At 40.4% G+C, this 26,549-nt stretch overlaps 1 protein-coding gene across 3 annotated transcripts in view; it reads right to left on the reverse strand.

Annotated features, from left to right (window-relative positions):
* Positions 1-26,549, reverse strand: part of LOC126284055 (uncharacterized) — a 319,115-nt gene that overhangs the window by 90,913 nt on the left and 201,653 nt on the right. For all 3 annotated transcript variants that reach the window (XM_049982640.1, XM_049982642.1, XM_049982641.1), the window contains exons 12-16: positions 16,925-17,092; positions 16,618-16,783; positions 16,405-16,520; positions 5,133-5,228; positions 4,825-5,035 (exon numbers count right to left, since the gene is read on the reverse strand). In XM_049982640.1, the coding sequence (XP_049838597.1) occupies positions 4,825-5,035; positions 5,133-5,228; positions 16,405-16,520; positions 16,618-16,783; positions 16,925-17,092 (757 nt within the window). The remainder of the gene's footprint in view (positions 1-4,824; positions 5,036-5,132; positions 5,229-16,404; positions 16,521-16,617; positions 16,784-16,924; positions 17,093-26,549) is intronic.

Genomic DNA, 26,549 nt, shown 5'->3' on the forward strand with positions numbered 1-26,549 from the left:
AGGACCATTGTGTGGCCACCTACTGCAAGATACCCCATATCAGCGACATCAGTAGTCATTAGACATTGCGAGAGAGCAGAATGGGGCACTCCACGAACTCACAGACATCAAACATGGTCAGGTGATTGGGTGTCACTTGTGAAATACATCTGTACCCAAGATTTCCACACTCCTAAACATCCCTAGGCCCACTGTTCCCAATGTGATAGTGAAGTGGAAATGTGAAGGGACATGTATAGCACAAAAGCATACAGGCCGTCCTCATCTGTTGACTGACAGAGACCACCGACAGTTGAAGAGGTTCGTAATGTGGAATAGGCAGACATCTATACAGACCATCACCCAGGAATTCAAAATTGCATCAGGATCCACTGCAAGTACTATGACAGTTAGGTGGCGTGGACTTGGATTTCATGGTTGGGCAGCTGCTCATAAGCCACAAGCCACACATCATGCCAGTAAATGCCAAATGATGGCTTGTTTGGTGTAAGGAGGGTAAACATTGGACTATTGAACAGTGGAAAAATGTTGTGTGAATTGATGAATCATAGTACCCAATGTGGAAATCCGATGGCAGGGTGTGGGTATGGCAAATGCCTGGTGAATATCATCAGCCAGCGTGTGTAGTGCCAACAGTAAAATTTGGAGGTGGTGGTGCTGTCATGTGGTTGTGTTTTTCATGGAGGTGGCTTGCAACCCTTATTGTTTTGTGAGGCACTATCACAGCACATGTTTTAAGCACCTTCATGCTTCCCACTGTTGAAAAGAAATTTGGGAATGGCAACTGCATCTTTCAACACGATCAAGCACCTGCTCATAATGCACGGCCTTTAGTGGAATGGTTACGTGACAATAACATCCCTGTAGTAGGCTGGCCTGCATGGAGTCCTGACCTGAATCCTATACAACACCTTTGTGATGTTTTGGAACACTGACTTCGTACCAGGCATCACCGACTGACAGCAATACCTCTCCTCAGTGCAGCACTCCATGAAGAATGGGCTGCCATTCCCCAAAAAATAGAATGTATGCCTAAGAGAGTGGAAGTTGTCATCAAGGCTAAGGGTGGGCCAGCATCATATTGAAATGCAGTGTTATTGATGGAGGGCACCATGAACTTGTAAGTCATTTTCAGCCAGGTGTCAGGATACTTTTGATCACATAGTGTATGACAAAAGAATAAATTCTATTTTGTAAAATAGGACTCTCACATATAGTTTCTATTTAATGTTTAGCTTTTTACCAAAAAATACCTTGTTATAGCTCTTGTGACTCTACTGATAGTAATTGCCTAATATAAGCTATCGATTTTTAAGCAACTAATGCGTACTTAGTCATCGGATTTGGTTAACCTTTATGTGAGTTGACAATGTAGTGTAGATTTTAATGCTAATTTTTATTTTTCTTGTTTATATTTTATGTGTACCATATTTAAGTAGTGCCAACTATGTGTACCATATTTATGTAGTGCAGATTTCTTGTTGCAGCTGATAGTATTTTCACAATAGGTCTCTAAGTGCTTTGTTTAGCACCTTTCTTTTGATGGTTTTGCGTAGTTTTACAAAGTAGACAGACAATGTGAGATTGTATAACTCTTTGTCGAATGTAAATATGGAAACTAGCTCTTGTGACTTGGCAGCAGGTGTAAGATGCAGTCCAGTGTTGATCACATATTTAAGCCATTCTGTTGAATTGGTGGTTGATTTTCCTCCCTGGTCCACATAAGCACAAAGGGTGAGTATGTTAACCACTGGGAGCTCCACATATGGCAGATAATGGAGTCCCCTCAGAGAAATATTACACAGGCTGGGAGGGGACCAGTATTCATTCACAATTCTATCCAGAAGATCTCTTCTGACACTTGGAAGAGATTGTACCAATGAATACAGTGAGTGCAACCAGCTGCAAATTACAGCTCATGTTGGCACAAAAGACACTTGCTGCCTTGGTTCTGAACTGGTGAAGGCAGTTAACCTTGCACATGTGACTGAAACACAATTCAGTATTTGCAGCACCATGCCCAGAATTGATCATGGTCCTCTGTTTTGGAGTCAAATGGAATGTATAAAACTGAAGCTCAGACAATTAAGCATTGATAACAGATGTAATGTTTGATCTCTGCTATTGGGTGGAGAATTGTATAGTGCCCATCGGCAGGTCAAACATGTACAGTAAACAAATAAAGTAGCTACTTGGGTAACAGAAGGTAAGCATCAAAGGTGAGTCAAATATCGTAATGTGATGCTTTTGCAGAAGACATGCCTCAGGAGCCATGGTAGCAGGTTACTTCCAAGAAAAATTTGAGAATAATGTGATACTTTGCCAGCTATATAATGAGAGTCATGAAAGTAAAACTGGCATAAAATTTTTATGAAAGCATTAATATGAAAATTACTTCTAACAGAGAGTGAAACAACTGCATCTTTAATTTCTTGGTATCTAAGAGACCCAAAGTTTTTGATCACTTAATCCAGAGGAAGGTATCTGTGATTATAAGGCTGTTATTGTGTTAATTACTAGAGCTGTTTCAAAGAATGTTACAAAAGCTTGAAAAATATGTTTACACTGTAACAATTTTAGTTTTTCTAAGTAATGAACATCACATATTCAACTCTGAGGATGAAGGTTTGGAGCATAAATTGATAAAATCAGAAGCATTATTCAATAGACTCTAGACTTTTATATGCTGAGTAAGGTTCTGAGGGGCAGGAAAGACTCCACATTATTGAGAAGACATTTTGGAAAGTTGCTAAAAAGTAAGAGGAGCTTTATTACAGAATTAAATGAAGTCAAAAACCTGGTTAACAAACTAAGGCTAAACAAAGCCTGAATGAATGTAAGCAGAAAAATACAGAAAGTTTTCAATGATCTGGAAACACAATTTTGCCAAGCAATTTAAGAGAAAAATCCTTAGAAGTTTGGTCTAACATAAATTCAGTGAGAGGATGGAAATCATCTGTTTGGTTGCTCAGTGACCATATTGGGTATGAAACAGAAGATGACAGGATGCCAAAATACTTCAATACATCTTTCAACATTGTTTTACTATGAAGATCATGTTACAGTTCCTCCTTATCATCATACAAATGCCAAAATGCCAGATAAAAACTTGTTCAAAAGTGGAAAGGCATCTGGACCATGTGAGATGCATTTGAGATCCTGAAGAGATCAAACAAAAAAATTTGCTCCCCATCTAGCAGCAGTTTACCATAGGATGTCAGACAGATGTACATAATTACAGGCCTGTACCATTGATACCAGAGAGGCAGTTATGACATTGTGGTTGATAATGGAAACAAGGGTAAAGAAAAATTAAGACACTTTCATAGGATTTGTGGACCTGGAAAAAGTATTCAATAACGTCAAATGATGCAAGATATTTGAAATGCTGAGGAAATTAGAGGTAAACTACAGGGAGAGATGAGGGAAATAAAAGAAAGGTTCAGGAATGGAATTAAAATTCAAGGTGAAAGGATATCAATGATATGGTTTGCTGATGACATTGCTACCCTCAGTAAAAGTGAAGAAGAGTTACATGCTCAGCTTAATGGAATGAACAATCCAAAGAGTACAGAATATGGATTGAAAGTAAACCAAAGAAAGATGAAAGTAATGAGAAATATCAGAAATGAGAACATTGAGGAGCTTAACATCAGGATTGATGGTCATGAAGTACTTGAAGTTAAGGACTCGTGCTACCTAGGCAGCAAAATTACCATTGACAGACAGAGCAAGGGGGACATCAAAATCAGACTAGCACTGACAAAAAGGGGATTCCTGGCCAAGAGACATCTGCTAATATAAAAAAGCAGGTCTTCATTTGAAGAAGAAATATTTGAGAATTTATGTTTGGAGCACAGCATTGTATGCTAATGAAACATGGACTGTTGGAAAACTGGAACAGAAGAGAAACAAAGCATTTGAGATGTAGTGCTATACATGAATGCTGGAAATTGGGTTGATTGGTAAGGTAAAGAATGAGGAGGGAATATGTGGAAAACACTGATAAGAAGAATGGACAGGATGATAGGCCATCTCTTAAGACATCAGCGAATAACTTTTGTGGTATTGGTTGAGAGTAAAAACTGTAGAGCAAGATGGAGATTGCAATACATTCAGCAAATAATTGAGGACATAGGTTGCAAGTGCTACTTTGAGATGAAGAGGTTTTCACAGGAGAGGGCTCCATCAAACCACTTAGAAGACTGATGACTCAGATGACAAATAAAAGAAAACATATTTTGTGCTTACACATTATGCCATTTTTGAAGAATGGAAATTTCCTCTATAAATATCAGTGGATTCCCCAAACAGAGATCTTACAAAATACAGTTCACTCTGATTACATATGAGAACAAGTGTGACAGAGACAATGGTGTCCAAGTTAGTACTGTGTTCCTATATTTCCAGAAAACATTCAGTACAGTTCTGCACTTTCATTTAGTACACAAAATATGAGTTTTTCAAGTATTGGATCAATTTTGTGACTGGATTCTGGGCTTTATATTAAATAAACTTAACACACAGTTTTTAACAAGACAGATCTGACAGATCGTCCAGTGTGAACTGCCTGTCCAAAGTGCACAGGTTCCACAACTCTACTTGGCTGTGTTGGTCAGTGATCTTTTTTGCTTCAGTGTCCACACAGAGCCCTTACAGTTCCAAAACTGTATATCATAGCTGATCATCAAAACAAGGCTGATCATCAAAAGAAGCCCATAACTAGAGAGGAATTACTCATCAAGAAAATGATAATATATAGCTACCTCTTACTGCATCTATCATACTTAGAATGAATGTCAGTAAACAGATATTAGTGCTTACTTGATGTATCTGTTGGTTTCATTTCAGCAGCTACAAAAACTCTGTTAGGATCTCCTGATTTTGCAGCATCCCTCAAATGAATCATAGGTTTCTTGACAGATGTGTACTCAATTTTGACAAGTGCAGCTGCCTGAGTAGCAGTATTATGTGATGTAGCAAGTATAATACCAACAATCTGACCATTGAATTTTACTGTCCCAGAGCAGAATATCTGGAGGAAGAAAAAAGCATTCCAATATCATTAACATTGTAGGTTTGTTATTTTTTGTTTGTTATGTTCTGAAGTTTTTAAACTTATATTGACTAACCTCTTCATCTCCAACAAGTCCTACTGTTGCTGAAGTAAACACATTGTTTCCTGGTATATCTTTGGCATCATAATAAGCTACAACACCAGGTAGACTCTGAAACATCATAAAGAACAACATACAGTATTTCATGTATCAAAAGTAAATAAATATTAGGAAAGGTAATGCTGTACACAGACTTAATTAACTTTCCCTCTACCACTTTCTTAGTGTAAGCACATACTCTCATACTTATAACAAAACAGAAACACAGCAACACAACTTTGCAAATGCTGTGACATTGACTGTTTATGAGTGGTACCAAGTATATGGAAGTGGGAGAAAGAAAACGTGTCAGCTGGGATGGGAAAAGATAGATACAGTAAGGAGTGGTTGGAGGGACAATAAAAAGAAATGCAACAATTTTGCACTAAGATTTATATTTCTTTTTGTAATGGAGACTTGGCACTTTGATCACTGGCAGATACTGATTTAAGAACATAGTACATGGATGCTTTGAACATTTCAGTCTTACCAGACTTTTGTTCCAGCTTCCTGTGGTGTAAAGCGTCACACTGACAGGAGTGTGCCACTCAACAATAACAATACATTCAAGAGGGTTTTTTCTGATTAAAATGCTTAAGGCTTGGAATAGTAGCTATAATAACTTTTAAAATGTATAAGAAGGCAACAAATAAAAAAAGTAAAATTCAAAATACTAGTTAACATTCCCTTTTGATCTAGGTACATCCATATCTTCCTTTCTTATCTTTTGCTGTTGTAACATTGGTTTGAGTTAGGTGTTATTTGATTCATCATATCCAGAATACATGACTTCTTTAACAGACTATGTTTCCAGGACATGTTTAGTTCCTCTCCAGGATAGATTTTGCACATTCTATTATATAAGATCCTGTGTGATCCAAGATCCACATTGTCAGCATATTATTTATTTTGGGATGTCTCAGTTTTTTGGGTCCAATAAATTTAGTAATTTTTATTGGTACACATGATGTTTTATCTAACTTTGCTGGACACCTTCTAAGCAAATTTAGAAGCAGTTGGCATTTTAACAAAGTTATCTACAGATCAAAGCATCTACATACCCACACTGTCTGTAAATATTAGTATGTGTCACACTGATCTTTTGCATTTTTTTGTTTGCAGCAATTTTGTCACATATAATTAGCTACTAGTTAGACTGGACAGAAGTGGACAAATTTTTGCTGTGGATGCTTTGCAACACAATGTTCTGTCTTATCTAAAGCTTTTATCTTTTCAGTTATACTCCTTTCTTGATTCTATCTCAGGTATAGATATATTTCTTTCTTAGATAGTTGTACGTTACTCAGCTTTTGGGAAAGTGTACTCACTCATGATATAGTATTATCAAGTGTGGGTAAGATGGTGGCATTTCTTCCAGATGTCCTGGAAGTCCAAAACAATATCATTTCTTTGTGACAAAGTAACTGCAACACTGCTGGTATATAATGTGGCTAATTTCACACATGGTCATTCCTTTTATAGGATAGAAACTACACGTGCCTTGATTACAACAGGAGGCAGTGGATTGGAGTACTGGATGTGTATCACATCTCAGTTGTCCACTGAAAAATGCCCCTTATGGTGCAAAAATGATAAGCTTGGTACAGAGGGAATTAGCATTTTGCATGAGAAGTAGTCAAAATACTGATGAACAATGTTGCTGCTGTTTATCTGCTTTTCCCTTTCAATATCTGGGTGATGAAGGGAGAATCAGTCAGTGACTGGTTCACCTTTAGTTGGTGTCACAGGAAGAAATGGCATGTTCCGTTTCTGGATGATCTGAGCAGGATAATTATCTGAGCAGGCTCTAGCAAGATTATCTGTGTATTTAGCCAACTCCAGCTTCTAATTGCAGATGCAGCATTTACAGGTGCTAAGGCTGTAGGTTAGGAGCTATTTGATGTGGAATCAGTGGCAACTATCAAAACATAGGTACTGTCACAGATCTATGTGCATGCTATGAGCAGAGTTTATATGGAGCTATCTGAAAGATAGAGATCAACAACTAGGAGAGCAACATGTGGTATTCAAAAGAACCAAGTGAATTGTATTGAGGTGTAGATGTTGTTGGGTTCTGGAAACGTTAATCAGTCTACACCAGATGAGTTATGTTATGTAAACTGTTTGTCAATTTATCACAAGTAAAGGCAGTACTACCTCAGACAGAGATTTTTTATAGCTGAAAAACCAAATTATGTCCACTGATTGGTAATGTAGCTATCTTGCACAGTAATCCCTTCTGTTTGGAGAAGTTATAACCTAATTTCAAAGGGCCAATTTTCTAGAGTACAGCATATATTTATCCACAAATATGCTGTAGTTGGAAGTCTGAACTCACACCAATGAAACAGGGAGAAAATAATTGTGCTACTAGGTCACTAACTTTTGCATATAGTGATCTAAAATTTATGTGCACAGGTAGAAAGTGAAACTTCCTGGCAGATTAAAACTGTGTACTGGACCGAGACTTGAACTCAGGACCTTTGCCTTTCCCGGGCAAGTGCTCTACCAACTGAGCTACCCAAGCATGACTCACACCCCGTCCTCACAGGCTTTACTTCTGCCAGTACCTTGTCTCTACCTTCTAAACTTAAAAGAAGCTCTTCTGCGAACCTTGCACAACTAGCACTCCTGAAAGAAAGGATATTGTGGAAGAAGAGCTTCTGTTAAGTTTGGAAGGTAGAAGATGAGGTACTGGTAGAAGTAAAGCTGTGGGGACGGAGCGTGAGTCGTGCTTGGGTTGCTCAGTTGGTAGAGCACTTGTCCGCAAAAGGCAAGGGTCTCGAGCTCGAGCCTTGGTCCAGCACACAGTTTTAATCTGCCAGGAAGTTTAATATCAGCGTACACTCCGGTGCAGAGTGAAAATCTCATTCTGGAAACAGGTAGGAAATGTTTTACATAAAGAGAAGGCATAAGAAGACACCTGACATCTTCCAGCACTTTTACTAGCTTTCAACTGCTAAACCCAAATAGCTGCAAGTGAAAATAGCTGTATACAGATCTGTGCCAACACGGAATCACTGATATTGACATTAACAAATTCATGTTACTTTACAGATTGGTACAAGTGCACAAAGCTGCTGTGCCAAGCCCACTGCAACCATTAAGACTCAACTTAAGCCAAATCAACTACAGTACAGTATACTAAGTATAAGTATCATACATGAGTTCTCTATGGAATATGTCCAGAACATATGTAAATACTGATCTTTACCAAATACTTACGTTTACCGTTGTGATGATATCTCAGATGCACAAATTAATGCACAGCCCTGATAAGGTACCTTTTAGGATCAAATTTCCCTCAACATACTGAATCATGAAGACCAGGTATATGCACAAGATACAAGTTTTACAAGCAACATTAAACAAACTGTTCAGGAAATGCTTTACTATAAAGACTCATTTGTCTTCAGAATGTCTCTGTGAGCATTACAAATACATTATGATTAAAAATATAAATAAATTAACCATTTATCAGATTCTGTTAATTATATATCTTGAGTACAGGAATTGACAGCAAAAATGTTGAATAATGTAATGTGATAGTTTTTAAGAAAAGATCTTATACTGTTGATGCTGTGCCATACCATTCAAAGATACTGCTGAAAGATCAACAAGCCAACTTAAACAGTAAATCTTTTATCTGTGAAGAGATTTATATGTGATCCCTATAATAAATTCCATGAGACATCAGTAAAATATCTCTCAGAAAAAAGAGAATTCTGATCCTATGTAGAATTATAGAACTGTTAGAAATCATCTACACATCAAATCATAGATAAAATTGTCTTCAGAGTAGAAGAAAATATAGTAAAGATGAAATCTTAAAACATGCATGTTGCTTCTCTCAATGGTGTTTGAATGAACAACAGCCACATCTACAGCAAGATCCATCAGGGATGAAGTAGCATAAAATATGAACATTCATGCTTGTTTATCATGCAATTCCACCCTTCAAAAAAAAGATCTTTCACAGAAAGCCAGTAAATTCTGGTTTTATGCACAATTACTGTGCAAATTGAAAGCTATTTCATAATCAATAAATACATGCACATCAGTTTGTTACCAGAATTAAGGACAACATCAACATGCAGGCGAAGAGAAAGGCATCTACTTCACATGGATGTCCTAAACAGAGAGGATGAAATGGTTCTTTCAACCATTTGGATTACCAGAAGCATACACACTCAGACCTGTGTCTCCAGGAAACATGCTGTCATCAACCCTCCCACCACAATAAATTACAGAGAATCTTCAAACACAATTCAACCTATTTTGGTTCCAGAAGATTTATAGCAGAGACAAGTCAATTTTTTGCCATAATGGTTCTTTGAACAACATAACAGGTTTATATTTTCATCAATACCTTTGAATCAGAGGATGCAGCAGTGACAATTGGATGGTCCAAACAGTGTGCTATGTCAACAAAGTATCATAAAAAATTGGAAGGATTCTTAAGAAGCTCTATATTAGGTGCAATGTTTGTGGCTTCATAGGATCTGATAATGAAAAATCTGGGTCTCATACAGCAGTGTGTTCATGGTGTTCCTTACAAGTGTGGTAATTTCTATGCCAATCAGTCTTAGTCATTTCTGGGACTTGGGGAGACAAGCCTGACCTGGATGGAACCTTGTTCACAGATTAACAATGAGGACTAGTGAGATGGCCAGCCTGTCCGTGGTTTTAAAGTGGTTTTCCACATTCTAACAGATAAATTCTGGAATGATACCCACATTCCACTTCACATACATGTTATGGAAACATTTTGAAAAGATTCTCACATTTGCACATAGATGCAGAAAGCTGGAGCACATAGATTCTGTCCTGGGGGATGACAAAGGGACTGATGACTTTAGATGTTTAGCCTCTTCAAACACTTAATGAGCAGCATTATCATTAACAAAAGTTATAACTTAATTAGTAGAAAAAATAAGCCTAGCCTCACAAACACATTTAGTCTCATACCAGACATTCTAATGTGTATGTCACAATCTCAATATGAGATGTAAGAAATCCATTAATTTGCATCATCACGTTTGGCAGCCCATCCAACACCTTGCTCTCATCACTTTTCAACTAGGTGCGCTGTTGTCCAGTTGCCAGTACTCGAGAGAATTGCTTTCCATCTCTATACTTTGATAACTATCACAATCAATGACCTCTTGGGGTCTTCCCCCAACAGTTACCAACATTGCGTGGTATTCTGGAAGAATGTTCTGAAGATTCAGCAACATCGTCCAATGCAATGTTTGGAGCCTTGGTGTTATGCACAAAGAATTTCTTAAGTGGTGCACTTGTTCAAATTAAAAACTTCAAAAGAAACAGAAGGCTGTCTGGACTTGCCTTCAATAACCAAAACTTCCAGTACTGTCAAACGAAACACTTAAACAGGAAACAATATTTCTAGCATTCAGAATTATATGTTCCTTCTTTGGAGAGGAAAACAGGAAAGGTTAGTGGAGGTTGGGAAGGGGTCGTGGTGGTGGTGGTGGTGGTGGTGGTGGTGGTGGTGGTGGTGGTGGTGGTGGTGCTGGTGGTGATTGGGGGTTGTGGCAGCAGGAAGGGAGGGAGTGGGGTGGGGGGGGGGGGCGGGGGAAGCTCAGTCTCTAGGTTAAGATGAATCCACTTACTGCAAAGATGAAGGAGGCAGATTTTTACTCTTAATATCTTTCACCTCCTCCATCTGCCCAAAAAAGAAACACTAATACTACTAATAATAAGATTATAAGGAAATGTCTGTATTTCAATGTTGTTTTTGTGGTCTTCAGTCCAGAGACTGGTTTGATGCAGCTCTCCATGCTACTCTATCCTGTGCAAGTTTCTTCATCTTCCAGTACCTACTGCAACCTACATCCTTCTGAATCTGTTTAGTGTATTCATCTCTTGGTCTCCCTCTACTATTTTTACCCTCCATGGATTTCAATTCCTACTATGAATTTTTCTTTTGTTTCCTTCACTGCTTGCTCAATATACAGATTGAATAACTTCGGGGATAGGTTACAACCGTGTCTCAGTCCCTTCACAACCAGTGCTTCCTTTTCATGCCCCTCAACACTTATAACTGCCATCTGGTTTCTGTACAAATTGTAAATAGCCTTTCGCTCCCGGCATTTGACCCCTGCCACCTTCAGAATTTGAAAGAGATTATTCTACAAATGCTAGAAACACAGGTTTGCCTTTCCTGAATCGATTTTCTAAGATGAGTCGTAGGGTCAGTATTGCCTCACATGTTCCAATATTTTACAGAATCCAAACTGATCTTGCCTGAGGTTGGCTTCTACCAGTTTTTTCATTCATCTGTAAAGAATTCGCGTTAGTATTTTGTAGCCATGACTTATTAAACTGATAGTTCAGTAATTTTCACATCTGTCCACACCTGCTTTCTTTGGGATTGGAATTATTAAATTCTTCTAGAAGTCTGAGGGTATTTAGCCTGTCTCATACATCTTGCTCACCAGATGGTAGCGTTTTGTCAGGGCTGGCTCTCCCAAGGCTATCAGTAGTTCTAATGGAATGTTGTCTACTCCTGGGGTCTTGTTTTGACTTAGGTCTTTCAGTGCCCTGTCAAACTCTTCATGCAGTATCATATCTCACATTTCATCTTCAACTACATCATCTTCCATTTGCATAATATTGTACTCCAGAACATCGCCCTTGTATAGAGCCTGCATATACTCCTTCCACCTTTCTGCTTTCCCTTCTTTGCTTAGAACTGGGTTTCCATCCGAGCTCTTGATATTCATACAAGTGGTTCTCTTTTCTCCAAAGGTCTCTTTAATTTTCCTGTAGGCAGTATCTATTTTACCGCTAGTGACATATGCCTCTACATCCTTACATTTGTCCTCTAGCCATACCTGCTTAGCCATTTTGCACATCCTGTCGATCTTATTTTTGAGATGTTTGTATTCCTTTTTGATAGCTTTATTTACTGCATTTTTGTATTTTCTCCTTTGATCACTTAAATTCATTATCTCTTCTGTTACCCAAGGATTTCTATTAGCCATCATCTTTTTCCCTACTTGATCCTCTGCTGCCTTCACTATTTCTTTTCTCAAAGCTAGCCATTCTTCTTCTACTGTATTTCTTTCCCCCATTCTTGTCAGTCATTTCCTAATGCTCTCCCTGAAACTTTCCACAACCTCTGGTTTTGTCAGTTTATACAGCTCCCATCTCCTTAAATTTCCAACTTTTTGCAGTTTCTTCAGTTTTAATCTACAGGTCATAAACCAATAGATTGTGGTCAGAGTCCACATCTGCCCCTGGAAATGTCTTACAATTTAAAACCTGGTTCCTAAATCTCTCTCTTACCATTATATAATCTATCCATGTATACAACCATCTTTCATGATTCTTGAACCAAGTGTTAGCTATGATTAAGTTATGCTCTGTGCAAAATTCTACCAGGCGGCTTCCTCTTTCATTTCCTTGCCCCAGTCCATATTCACCTACTACGTTTCCTTCTCTCCCTTTTCCTACTACCGAATTCCAGTCACCCATGACTATTAAATTTTCATCTCCCTTCACTATCTGAATAATTTCTTTGATTTGATCATACATTTCATCAATTTCTTCATCATCTGCAGAGCTAGTTGGCATATAAACTTGTACTACTGTAGTAGGTGTGGGCTTCGTATCTATCTTGGCCACAATAATGCGTTCACTATGCTGTTTGCAGTAGCTTACCCACATTCCTATTTTTTATTCATTATTAAACCTACTCCTGCATTACTCCTATTTGATTTTGTATTGCCGACCAGAGTGGCCGAGTGGTTCTAGACGCTACTGTCTGGAACTGGGCGACCGCTATGGTCGCAGGTTCAAATCCTGCCTCAGGCATGGACGTGTGTGATGTCCTTAGGTTAGTTAGGTTCAAGTAGTTCAAAGTTCTAGGGGACTGATGACCTCAGCTGTTGAGTTCCATAGTTCTCACAGCCATTTGATTTTGTATTTATAAACTTGTATTCGCCTGATCAAAAGTCTTGTTCCTCCTCCAACCAAACTTCACTAATTCCCACTATATCTAACTTTTATCTATTCATTTCCTTTTTTTAAATTTTCTAACCTATCTGCCTGATTAAGGGATCTGGCATTCCACACTCCGAGCTGTAGAATGCCAGTTTTCTTTCTCCTGATAACAACATCCTCCCGAGTGGCCCCCATCTGGAGATCTGAATGGGGGACTATTTTATGTGCAGAATATTTTACCCAAGAGGATGCCATCATCCTTTAACCATACAGTAAAGCTGCATGCCATAGAGAAAAATTATGACTGTAGTTTCCCCTTGGTTTCGACTGTTCACAGTACCAGCATAGCAAGGCCGTTTTGGTTAGTGCTACAAGGCCAGATCAGTCAATCATCCAGACTGTTGCCCCTGCAAGTACTGAAAATGCTGCTGCCCCTCTTCAGGAATCTCACGTTTGTCTGGCCTCTCAACAGATACCCCTCCATTGTGGTTGCACCTACATTACGGCTGTCTGTATCGCTGAGGCACGCAAGCCTCCCCACCAACGGCAAGGTCCATGGTTCATGGGGGGTGGGGTATTTCAATGAAACCATCTAAATTTATGAGTATGTTGTTTCGATGTACCTTACATCTTTAGCATTATAATAATTTAGAATTATTTATGATTCTGACTTCCAACTTAGCCTATGACTGTATTTATTGCACTATATGCAGCTTCCTCATGAAACCCATGTAGTATATGAGTTCACTCCATAAAATTGTGCCAGACTTTGTTTCTCATCATATCTTAAACTACAATGTAGCTTTTGTAAATAAGTGATAGATATGTAATCTTATGAGGGAAGTTTGATAAGGAATGCAGCACATTTTTTTCCCCTTAAAGCAGGTTGGTTTTGTTCAGAATCGCAATGAAGCATATTATCCCCCATTCTCCTAGCAACAGACCCCTATTTTTCAACACAATCTCCATTTAATGTGATGGCCTAATGCTATCTTACTGGGAGGGCCTGTATATCCTCATTGTACCAGTGTACTGGGTGAGGTTAGAGCCAAAGTCTTGCTGCACTATCAACAGAGATATACAGTGCAGCAGTGATGTGTTTGATTGTGAACTGTCGATCACCTTGAATGAGAGTGTCTGCACATTTCAACATTGCAGGAGTCACAGCTGTGTGCAGCCAGTCAGCACAGGGAAGAAGGGACGACAGGTTTGCGCAGTCATAGTGTGAAGACGACAGATGCCCCACCTACTGATTCACCATGCTTTTTTCACTGTCAGGTCTTCATAGACATTCTGCAGGCACCTATGAATATCAGTGATGATCTGGTTTTCTGCCAAAAGAAACTCAATGATGGCTCTTTGCTTGGAATGCATCTCTGTTACAGATGCCATTTTGAATGCTACATATAGTGTTGCCATATGCTGAAACTTCAAGAAAGTATAGGGGCTCAAGTGGGAATATTCCATGAAGTCCCACAACAATTTCCAAATTTTTTCAAGTGAAACTCTCTAAGAAAAACCTTGCATTACTTATTGAACACCCCTTGTATTTGGGTTAGTCAGCAATTTGTGTGACTTTTCAGAACTAACTACACATATTATCTAATTTTCCTTACCATAATTAGTCTTTGGGTAGCAGCCATTAGATCAGTTTCTGAATAGATCAAGGATACAGATCTAGAAACCTTAAGTAACTAATATATACACTCCTGGAAATTGAAATAAGAACACCATGAATTCATTGTCCCAGGAAGGGGAAACTTTATTGACAAATTCCTGGGGTCAGATACATCACATGATCACACTGACAGAACCACAGGCACATAGACACAGGCAACAGAGCATGCACAATGTCGGCTCTAGTACAGTGTATATCCACCTTTCGCAGCAATGCAGGCTGCTATTCTCCCATGGAAACGATCGTAGAGATGCTGGATGTAGTCCTGTGGAACGGCTTGCCATGCCATTTCCACCTTGCGCCTCAGTTGGACCAGCGTTCGTGCTAGGCGTGCAGACCGCGTGAGACGACGCTTCATCCAGTCCCAAACATGCTCAATGGGGGACAGATCCGGAGATCTTGCTGGCCAGGGTAGTTGACTTACACCTTCTAGAGCACGTTGGGTGGCACGGGATACATGCGGACGTGCATTGTCCTGTTGGAACAGCAAGTTCCCTTGCCGGTCTAGGAATGGTAGAACGATGGGTTCGATGATGGTTTGGATGTACCGTGCACTATTCAGTGTCCCCTCGACGATCACCAGAGGTGTACGGCCAGTGTAGGAGATCGCTCCCCACACCATGATGCCGGGTATTGGCCCTGTGTGCCTCGGTCGTATGCAGTCCTGATTGTGGCGCTCACCTGCATGGCGCCAAACACGCATACGACCATCATTGGCACCAAGGCAGAAGCGACTCTCATCGCTGAAGACGACACGTATCCATTCGTCCCTCCATTCACGCCTGTCGCGACACCACTGGAGGCGGGCTGCACGATGTTGGGGCGTGAGCGGAAGACGGCCTAACGGTGTGCGGGACCGTAGCCCAGCTTCATGGAGATGGTTGCGAATGGTCCTCTCCGATACCCCAGGAGCAACAGTGTACCTAATTTGCTGGGAAGTGGCGGTGCGGTCCCCTACGGCACTGCATAGGATCCCACGGTCTTGGCGTGCATCCGTGCGTCGCTGCGGTCCGGTCCCAGGTCAACGGACACCTGCACCTTCCGCCGACCACTGGCGACAACATCGATGTACTGTGGAGACCTCACGCCCCACATGTTGAGCAATTCGGCGGTACGTCCACCCGGTCTCCCGCATGCCCACTATACGCCCTCGCTCAAAGTCCGTCAACTGCACATACGGTTCACGTCCACGCTGTCGTGGCATGCTACCAGTGTTAAAGACTGCGATGGAGCTCCGTATGCCACGGCAAACTGGCTGACACTGACGGCGGCGGTGCACAAATGCTGCGCAGCTAGCGCCATTCGACGGCCAACACCGCGGTACCTGGTGTGTCCGCTGTGCCGTGCGTGTGATCATTGCTTGTACAGCCCTCTCGCAGTGTCCGGAGCAAGTATGGTGGATCTGACACACTGGTGTCAATGTGTTCTTTTTTCCATTTCCAGGAGTGTAGCTATATTTTCACTGTTACAATGTTATATTTGTGAACTAATGGATGTATTCCGACTCACAGCAGTGCATTACCATTATAATTCATGGAATGTGCAAATAACTGAACTAAAACTAAATTAGTAATAATATATGATATTATAAATGAACCATACCAGGGCTTCTGAAGGATCTATGCTTTGTATTGTACCACTTCCCACAGTAGTGACAACAAAAGCACCATGTAGTTCTCTTGAAGTTGTTGGAATGTCATTTACATATTCTGCTTCACCTGAAAATCACAAAAAGTATTGCAGAACATGGGTATTGCACTGTGCATTAATATGTACATGGGTCTCACTGAGTATGTGGTATTAAAAATATATTACCAGAGCATTGAGCAAGAGCTTCCAATTTAGGCATTGCTTTTCCAAGTGGCCAGTACTGTTGATTGTCCTCAAATACTTGCTTCCCACTAGAAAGTGGTCTCTTCAGTAACTGGCCTCCACTCTTGAATCTTTCAGATACATCTTCTGGAGATATACTGAGAACAAACTATAGATTTTCACAGGTTAGAAAACGTCAAGACTGGTTTCCATATATCAAAGCAGCCAAAATTTCAATCAGCAGTGCTGGATGTTAAATAGTATTAATAGTATCTAAGATATAAAAACTTAATGCAATGAAGACTTTCACCTTATAAAATAGTCCTTCTGCTAGTTGTTTGCGATATTCAGGAGTAGCATCTGGGGGTCTGTAGTCTGGTATCAGTTCAGAATCAAGTATTTCCAGGGCATGAAGTAGAACATCCTTATCATAAACATTCTTATCCTCCAGAAATTCTTCAGTTTTTGTAGCATGTATCTACAGGAAAATGAATATTAGAATGTAATACAACCACATATCCAGGATTATGCAAAGTGATCTACGATGCAAACTCTTTGTGTGCTAAGTAAGTATACACCCTGAAGTAAAGAGAGTAATTTTGGGGTTCATAGTACAGTCTGAACACTACACCTATTATTTTATAACATTTACTTATTTTTTCTCTGAATTATATTGAGTTTATGGTTAAACACCACCTTTTAGTTTTTGTCTCGTACAATTGCAATCTGTCTTGTGCTTATACTAAACAAGTAATTACTACCTAGCCAGCACAGAATCTGAAAGATTATTTTAGTCTTTCCAGTGAATGTGTTGCAAACACACACCTCAGGCCCACTGCCAGACAATATTGTGTATTATTTTACTGAAATAACTGTTTGACACCATCAGACAGTCATAGTCCCTCTCATTGCTTCTGCAAGACATTACAGCAGCAGTGACAAAATTTATTGAAGCCATGAACAAGAACTATGCATGAGCTATAAAGTTCATCATAGCATCCCTTATCAAAAAAGGTGTGGTATTTCAACTAATCACTGCCTGTGGCTTAACACTGACTACATTAAATTAAAACATGAGAAACAAAAACCTAAGAGAAACGAGAACCTCCAAATTCCCACTCAACACAATGCATTGCAGAGAGTTAATTCACGTTTTAACCATAGTACCATCTGGAAGCATTGTCATCCCCACTGCATATATGCAGAAAGCGTCTCTTTAGCTACCCTCCCCTAAGCATCAATTAGTGGCTGGACTGTCCATTCCTCCAACAATGAGCACTACACTTGTCTTGTTTTAATTATTATATCCAATACCAGAGAGCAGTGTTACATGCTAATACAGATGTGCTGCACTGATTTCCATGGCATCTGACCCAGGTTTTCACCAACATGAGTTGGTGTGTCTTGTATTTGACTTTGAGCTCAATTCATCTTATCTTTCCCCTCATCTTACATGATACTGTGACTGCCACCCACAAGGAACTGACATTACACCACCTCACTCATTTTCTGCAACACAGGTGGCCACATGCACACACTCCGTGTCTAATTTTCACACTTACCGGCTACAGTGAAAACAGCTGCACCTAAACCAAGAGATTCTTCTGTGGTTTTGGATGAGGACCCCTGACATTCCCCAATTCATACATCTATTCAGCCATTAGTGCTGCATTTCCTGCACACCACATATTGGGATATGCTGCAGATAAAAAGCCTCATATGGCAGCACATGTTCTGGTCCAGTATTGACTGTGATATTTTCGACCTTGTCCGACTATATTCTGCCTGTCAGGTCCACTGTTCTGTGCTTCTGTAGCAATTCTCTTGCTGACCCAACGCTGTAGAGCCATGGAAATCTACCTAGACTACTTTTGGTGCATTTTTGGACTCCAAGTGGTTGGCTGCAATTGATTTCTTCCTTCAGTTCCCTCTTATATTACACACATCCTAAATCATTTCAATTACTTTTTCTTTTGCAGGCAACCTAAGCATTTTGGTTTCAAATAATAGGATGCATTCACCTTCCATGATTTTTAATGATTTTGTGCCCAAAATCGTATTCAACACCTTCTTATGAGTCCTTTCACCCAGCATCCACATTCATGCAGAATGCTTCATCCCCATCTTCAAGAACTATAAGGGAATGGTGTCCAACAATGCACTGAACACCCTGTGTAGTTTTCCAACAACTTATAGGATCACCCCCTCCCCCCATGAACCATGGGCCTTGCCGTTGGTGGGGAGACTTGTGTGCCTCAGCGATACAGACAGCCATACCGTAGGTTCAACTACAACGGAGGGGTATCTGTTGAGACGCCAGACAAACGTGTGGTTCCTGAAGAGGGGCAGCAGCCTTTTCAGTAGTTGCAGGGGCAACAGTCTGGATGATTGACTGATCTGGCCTTGTAACAGTAACCAAAACGGCCTTGCTGTGCTGGTACTGCGAACGGCTGAAAGCAAGGGGAAACTTCGGCCGTAATTTTTCCTGAGGGCATGAAGCTTTACTGTATGATTAAATGATGATGGCGTCCTCTTGGGTAAAATATTCCGGAGATAAAATAGTCCCCCATTCAGATTTCCGGGAGGGGACTACTCAAGAGGATGTCGTTATCAGGAGAAAGAAAACTGGCGTTCTACGGATTGGAGCGTGGAATGTCAGATCCCTTAATCAGGCAGGTAGGTTAGAAAATTTAAAAAGGGAAATGGATAGGTTAAAGTTAGATATAGTGGGAATTAGTGAAGTTCGGTGGCAGGATGAACAAGACTTCTGGTCAGGTGACTACAGGGTTATAAACACAAAATCAAATAGGGGTAATGCAGGAGTAGGTTTAATAATGAATAGGAAAATAGGAATGTGGGTAAGCTACTACAAACAGCATAGTGAACGCATTATTGTGGCCAAGATAGATACGAAGCCCACACCTACTACAGTAGTACAAGTTTATATGCCAACTAGCTCTGCAGATGATGAAGAAATTGATGAAATGTATGATCAAATCAAAGAAATTATTCAGATAGTGAAGGGAGACGAAAATTTGATAGTCATGGGTGACTGGAATTCGGTAGTAGGAAAAGGGAGAGAAGGAAACGTAGTAGGTGAATATGGACTGCGGCAAAGAAATGAAAGAGGAAGCCGCCTGGTAGAATTTTGACAGAGCACAACTTAATTATAGGTAACACTTTGTTCAAGAATCATAAAAGAAGGCTGTATACATGGAAGAAGCTTGGAGATACTGACAGGTTAGGTTAGGTTATATAATGGTAAGACAGAGATTTAGGAACCAGGTTTTAAATTGTAAGACATTTCCAGGGGCAGATGTGGACTCTGACCACAATCTATTGGTTATGACCTGTAGATTAAAACTGAAGAAACTGCAAAAAGGTGGGAATTTAAGGAGATAGGACATGGATAAACTAAAAGAACCAGAGGTTGTTCAGAGTTTCATGGAGAACATAAGGGAGCACATGACAGGAATGGGGGAAAGAAATACAGTAAAAGAAGAATGGGTAGCTTTGAGGGGTGAAGTAGTGAAGGCAGCAGAGGATCAAGTAGGTAAAAAGACGAGAGCTAGTAGAAATCCTTGGGTAACAGAAGAAATATTGAATTTAATTGATGAAAGGAAAAAAATATAAAAATGCAGTAAATGAAGCAGGCAAAAAGGAATACAGATGTGTCAGAAATGAGATCGATAGGAAGTGCAAAATGGCTAAGCAAGTATGGCTAGAGGACAAATGTAAGGATGTAGAGGCATATGTCACTAGCGGTAAGATAGATACTGCCTACAGGAAAATTAAAGAGACCTTTGGAGATAAGAGAACCACTTGTATGAACATCAAGAGCTCAGATGGAAACCCAGTTCTAAGCAAAGAAGGGAAAGCAGAAAGGTGGAAGGAGTATATAGGGGGTCTATACAAGGGCAATGTACTTGAGGACAATATTATGGAAATGGAAGAGGATGTAGATGAAGATGAAGTGGGAGATACGATACTGCGTGAAGAATTTGACAGAGCACTGAAAGACCTGAGTCGAAACAAAGCCCCCGGAGTAGACAACATTCCATTGGAACTCGGAGTAGACAACATTCCATTGGAACTACTGACGGCCTTGGGAGAGCCAGTCCTGACAAAACTCTACCATGTGGTGAGCAATATGTATGAGACAGGTGAAATACCCTCAGACTTCAAGAAGAATATAATAATTCCAATGCCAAAGAAAGCAGGTGTTCACAGATGTGAAAATTACCAAACTATCAGTTTAATAAGTCACAGCTGCAAAATACTAACACGAATTCTTTACAGACGAATGGAAAAACTAGTAGAATCCAACCTCGGGTAGATCAGTTTGGATTCCATAGAAATGTTGGAACACATGAGGCAATACTGACCCTACGACTTATCTTAGAAGCTAGATTAAGGAAGGGCAAACCTACGTTTCTAGCATTTGTAGACTTGGATAAAGCTTTTGACAATGTTGACTGGAATACTCTCTTTCAAATTCTGAAGGTGTCAGGGGTAAAATACAGGGAGCGAAAGGCTATTTACAATTTGTACAGAAACCAGATGGCAGTTATAAGAGTCGAGGGACATGAAAGGGAAGCAGTGGTTGGGAAGGGAGTGAGACAGGGTTGTAGCCTCTCCCCGACGATATTTCTATCTGTATATTGAGCAAGCAGTGAAGGAAACAAAAGAAAAGGTATTAAAATCCATGGAGAAGAAATAAAAACTTTGAGGTTCGCCGATGACATTGTAATTCTGTCAGAGACAGCAAAGGACTTGGAAAAGCAGTTGAATGGAATGGATAGTGTCTTGAAAGGAGGATATAAGATGAACATCAACAAAAGTAAAATGAGGATAATGGAATTTAGTCGAATTAAGTTGGGTGATGTTGAGGATATTAGATTAGGAAATAAGACACTTAAGGTAGTAAAGGAGTTTTGCTATTTGGGGAGCAAAATAACTGATGATGGTCGAAGTAGAGAGGATATAAAATGTAGACTGGCAATGGCAAGGAAAATGTTTCTGAAAAAGAGAAATCTGTTAACATCCAGTATAGATTTCAGTGTCAGGAAGACATTTCTGAAAGTATTTGTATGGAGTGTAGCCATGTATGGAAGTGAAACATGGACGATAAATAGTTTGGACAAGAAGAGAATAGAAGCTTTCGAAATGTGGTGCTACAGAAGAATGCTGAAGATTAGATGGGTAGATCACATAACTAATGAGGAGGTATTGAATAGAATTGGGAAGAAGAGAAGTTTGTGGCACAACTTGACCAGAAGAAGGGATCGGTTGGTAGGACATGTTCTGAGGCAACAAGGGATCACCAATTTAGTATTGGAGGGCAGTGTGGAGGGTAAAAATCATAGAGGGAGACCAAGAGATAACTACACTACGCAGATTCAGAAGGATGTAGGTTGCAGTGGGTACTGGGAGATGAAGAGGCTTGCACAGGATAGAGTGGCATGGAGAGCTGCATCAAACCAGTCTCAGGACTGAAGACCACAACAACAACAACATAGGATCACCCCAGTTGAAGGCCACAGGCCAAAGGAGCAACTTCATGGCTGCCCTCACTGCAGCCTGTTGGACATGCTGTGCCTACTGGCAGCACAAGTTATTGTTGTCAACTCTTCCTTTTCGTTGGGTGTCCCTTATGGGTCCTTGAGATTGGAGCCACTCAATCTTGATCCATGGGATGATCTCCACCCACTATGATCCCGTAATATATTCTGTGATTTCAGCAAATGGCAGCCTATGGCATAATCACAATTAACTTCATCTTTGCCATCCTGGTCAGCAGTCACCTGCCTCTTCATACACCATGAAGCATTCAGTTCCATGCAACTCCACTGAACCTGGCCTTCTACAGCAACACCCATGGGCATCAATCTACCACCCTTCCTGATGGCAGTGGCAGGGAGAGAAATCAACTGCTTGGCTGTCAGATGTGATGACCACTCAGCTGAGGGCACTGACTGAGAAGCAAGGAAGAGGAAGTTAGCAGACGAATGAGCGAGAGGATATTACAAGGCCCACACAGGGGCTAAAGTATGCATTCAGATCGAGGAAATTAAAAGTGTGAATGATGACAACAACTATTTGTCCTCAAATTGCTGTACTTTGGGGATAAGGATGAAGGGGAACTCCAGTCATGGCCGTGATTTACAAATATGTGATGAGGGTGGAGTGGAAGCACTGCAGGATCAGCATCTGGAGAGCAGAGTGCTGTTTACCAGACAAGATATGGTCACTGATTGGCTCTGAGGCTTGTCTGTTATGCCTGGGAGATGAGGAAAGATGTGAGAAAATTGGAGGATGTGTTTGCTGGACTGCCATTGGAAGCAAAGGGCCTGGGTGTACTCAGAGAAGTTTTAGGAGATGGATAAACTTATAAGTCTTACACACAGTTACAGTAGCAGATGCAGTAAGTAAAAGATGTGGTGCAATATGTCTTACAATGGAACAAAGAGGGGTTGGTTGGATGCTGGGGATAGAATCTTTAAAACCTCACTTGCAATTGTAGACAAGAACTACATTATGGATCTGAATAAAACCACAGAAAAGATGAAGGAAAGACTGTGGTAGCCTAGCATACCACACAGCTGTCAAGCCTGGAAAAGTAGATACTTAATAATACACACATGCTTCAGAAATTGACAAATGAAGTAATAGAGAATACCAAGGCATTGGTTAACACTGTAAATTGAGATATTGGAGCTATGCAAGTGTGGGTAGATGTGCTGTATACAAGAATCATAATTGTGATGCTCTTCCAGACAGTAGCAGATAGCATTTTGTATGTGCAGATGGTAAAGACAAGGATATAGGAAACCACTCACTGTGCAGCACACAGACAGCTGAGTCTAGTACCGGTAACACCAGAGCAGTACTTGATGGGGTTGCAGAAGATACAGGAAGAGTTTCCACCTAATTTGGAACTCATTATAGAGCCTGTTCAGCAGAATTTTCCATCATACCATCAGCTAGCATCAGTACAGGTTATGACTGTTAATTAGTGTAACAAATATGTAATCTTGTCATTGTAAATGAACTAAACATTGTAAGGTAAAATTGCACCCACTGAAAATTGTGTTTCACATTGCCTGGCATTCACAGAGTGCATGTTTTTATTAGCTTGAACATTGTTGTCAATGCATGTTGAATTATGTTGTATATTGGTGCAGGATGGAGATGTAGGGCCTATGTCAAGCAAAGGATGGAGGGTAATGTGATGCCACCCACTTTTACCGGCAACTCTACAGAGGTATTGCAGTACAGCATTGCAGAAACTGCAGGCAGCCAGTGGCACAGGATAGTGGCATGCTGGATGCAGTGATGGGGCTGTTTATTTATTTCAAGATAGATCAAACCTGACATCATCAACCTACCAGTACTATGGTAAGGCAGAGGTCTTACAGAATGGGCCAAGCCATTCCCTCCTACGCAGGTCACAGAAATATTGCAGGAACATGCCTAGAAGTGGCATCTTCTTTGCTCAACCAAAGAGCTGCTATCTTGTATAAATAGTTCTGACGTTTTAGCACAGACATTCACAGCCCAGCAGTGCAAATACAGTCACAAGAGGGCTACTCCACGTGCTGCTGCACCATGGGAAAACAATTTCCCACCACAAGCCTGGCCAGCTGCCAACATCACACCATGTACTAGTGTCAAGCCCATTTTCCAGGACTTGGTGCTGCTTCACTGGTGGGCCAATCCAGGGTTGGCAGCAGCAGCTTGACTCCTAGCCAGGGAGCAGCGGGTCATTATCAGGGCAGTATAGCCACTTACTCTCCATATGCAGCTCATGGTCTTGTGGTCGCGTTCTCGCTTCCTGAGCACAGGGTTCCAGGTTCAATTCAAGGCAGGGTCAGGGATTTTCTCCTATTTCATCATCATTGATGGACGCGGCAAGACTAGACTGAGGAAAGGTTGGGAATTTGTACAGGCACTGATAACCAAGCAGTTGAGTGCCCCATAATCCAAACACTTACTCTTCTATGTTGGTGTGGGAACTGTGGCGTCTCCACTGACAGAGGGAGAACTTCCCACTGGGATTTATAGCATCCCCTTCAAGTACTCCAGTTGTCTCCTGAACTGCCGGTGCCAATTGCACGCAGAAGGGCACACTTAACTGGGTCATGTGCTACTAGCCAGCCACATACATGAAGACCTTCTGGTTGGACACCAGCCAACACTGTGCTGCATGCACCCACCTCACCTCACACTATGTGCTGCATGACCACCACACTGTGACATTTGAGTGTAGATTCATGAGTTGTAATAAAGTGACTTGTTCGTAATGTTTTAATGAGCTGCCACTGGTTGTATCTCTGCCACAAGCCTCCACCACTGCCCAATCCTGGGTGGAAGTGGCTTGCCACCTTTGATTGACTTCAGTATTGTTCGAGGGTATGATTTCCTGAGGCACGGGGAAAACGTTATTTATGTTACAGAAATGTGGCACAGAAGGTGAAGTAAGTAACTGAATACCTCATGCAAGCATCTTAAGGCCCTTGGACATTCTTGTATTCACGTACCAGTACTGCAACTCTAATGATCAATTTATGGTGAATCAAAATACTGGAAGTGAAAATAATTTCCTTATCAGCTATACATCCCTGTCTAGAGTGCACAATGGAGTTTTACTTTCTAATGAAATATTCTTTAACTGGTTGCTGGCAGACATCAGGCAAGATGCCTTACTAGCCATTACTTCTGTAACTCATGGAGTGATGTAAATTCTGCATACAATAATGTTCATAGTAAATAGATTTTAACTTTTCCACAATGTAGAGATCTGACAATACTTTCTGAAATCTGTAGAGTTACATAAGTGTTTTGAATGAAGTAGTTGACAAAAATGCCAGGTGAGTAGTGTAAGAGGAAGACCAGCGGCTTACCTTCTCTTAATATGCAGTCTGTATAAAAAGTAATCTAGAAGTAATTCAAATAATAATCAATATGGATGGATTAGCACTAGTTATAGCTTCACAGCCTGGTTGAGAATATTTTCCCACACATGTGACATACCATTTGCCCCCAAATAAAAATCTAGTATTCATGGAAAATGGGCTATTCTCTCTTCTTAGTTCTACACAGAAATTCCTCTGGAACAGAAATAAATTTCTGACTCTTATTCCAGCACTAAATATTAGAGTCCATTTCTACTTAAGGAAATTCCTGAGATCTTTAATGCTTTTGGTGAAAACAGAAAGAACTAGATCTGTTGCCTCATTCCTGTTTCAATAAAACTGTGTTGGTTATTAAACTGTGTAGGAAGAATGAAAATATAATATTTCTGTTATGTTTTTAGATTAACAGTGGACCTTTTCAATTCTGTTAGTTACAATTTGTTCCACTTTCCACCAAAGAAACTGTATCAGAAATACAAAAAATATCATCTAATTCTTTTTTTCTGAATAAAATCATTTTGGTTATTAGGCCACATCATTATGAAACACTGTCCACCCCCGGTAGCTGAGTGGTCAGCGCAACAAAATGTCAATCCTAAGGGCCCGGGTTTGATTCCCAGCTGGGTTGCAGATTTTCTCCACTCAGCGACTGGGTGTTGTGTCCTAATCATCACCTTTTCATTCCATATCCCTTGAAACTATTCAAGTTGTGATTCAAAGTTACTGTAATCATAAAATATCACTTTTCAAATTTTGTGAAAGGTGTAATTTTTTCTGAACATTTAAACAAAGTTGCCAAGATTTCAAATCTTATTACAATCTCAGTGGGTGAAGCTTACTGGCAGACTGAAACTATGTACCAGACCAATCTGCTACACAGTTTTAATCTGTCTTCATAACACTGCATATTCCCCTGCAGAGTAAATGATGCATTCTACCTTGATATTTGTGAAGCTTTTTTGAGGTACTACTTCATTACAGGTACTTGCATAATCTGTGGAACATGTGAGGATACTATTA

The sequence above is a fragment of the Schistocerca gregaria genome, chromosome 8, assembly GCF_023897955.1.
Source record: "Schistocerca gregaria isolate iqSchGreg1 chromosome 8, iqSchGreg1.2, whole genome shotgun sequence".
Lineage (NCBI taxonomy): Eukaryota > Metazoa > Arthropoda > Insecta > Orthoptera > Acrididae > Schistocerca > Schistocerca gregaria.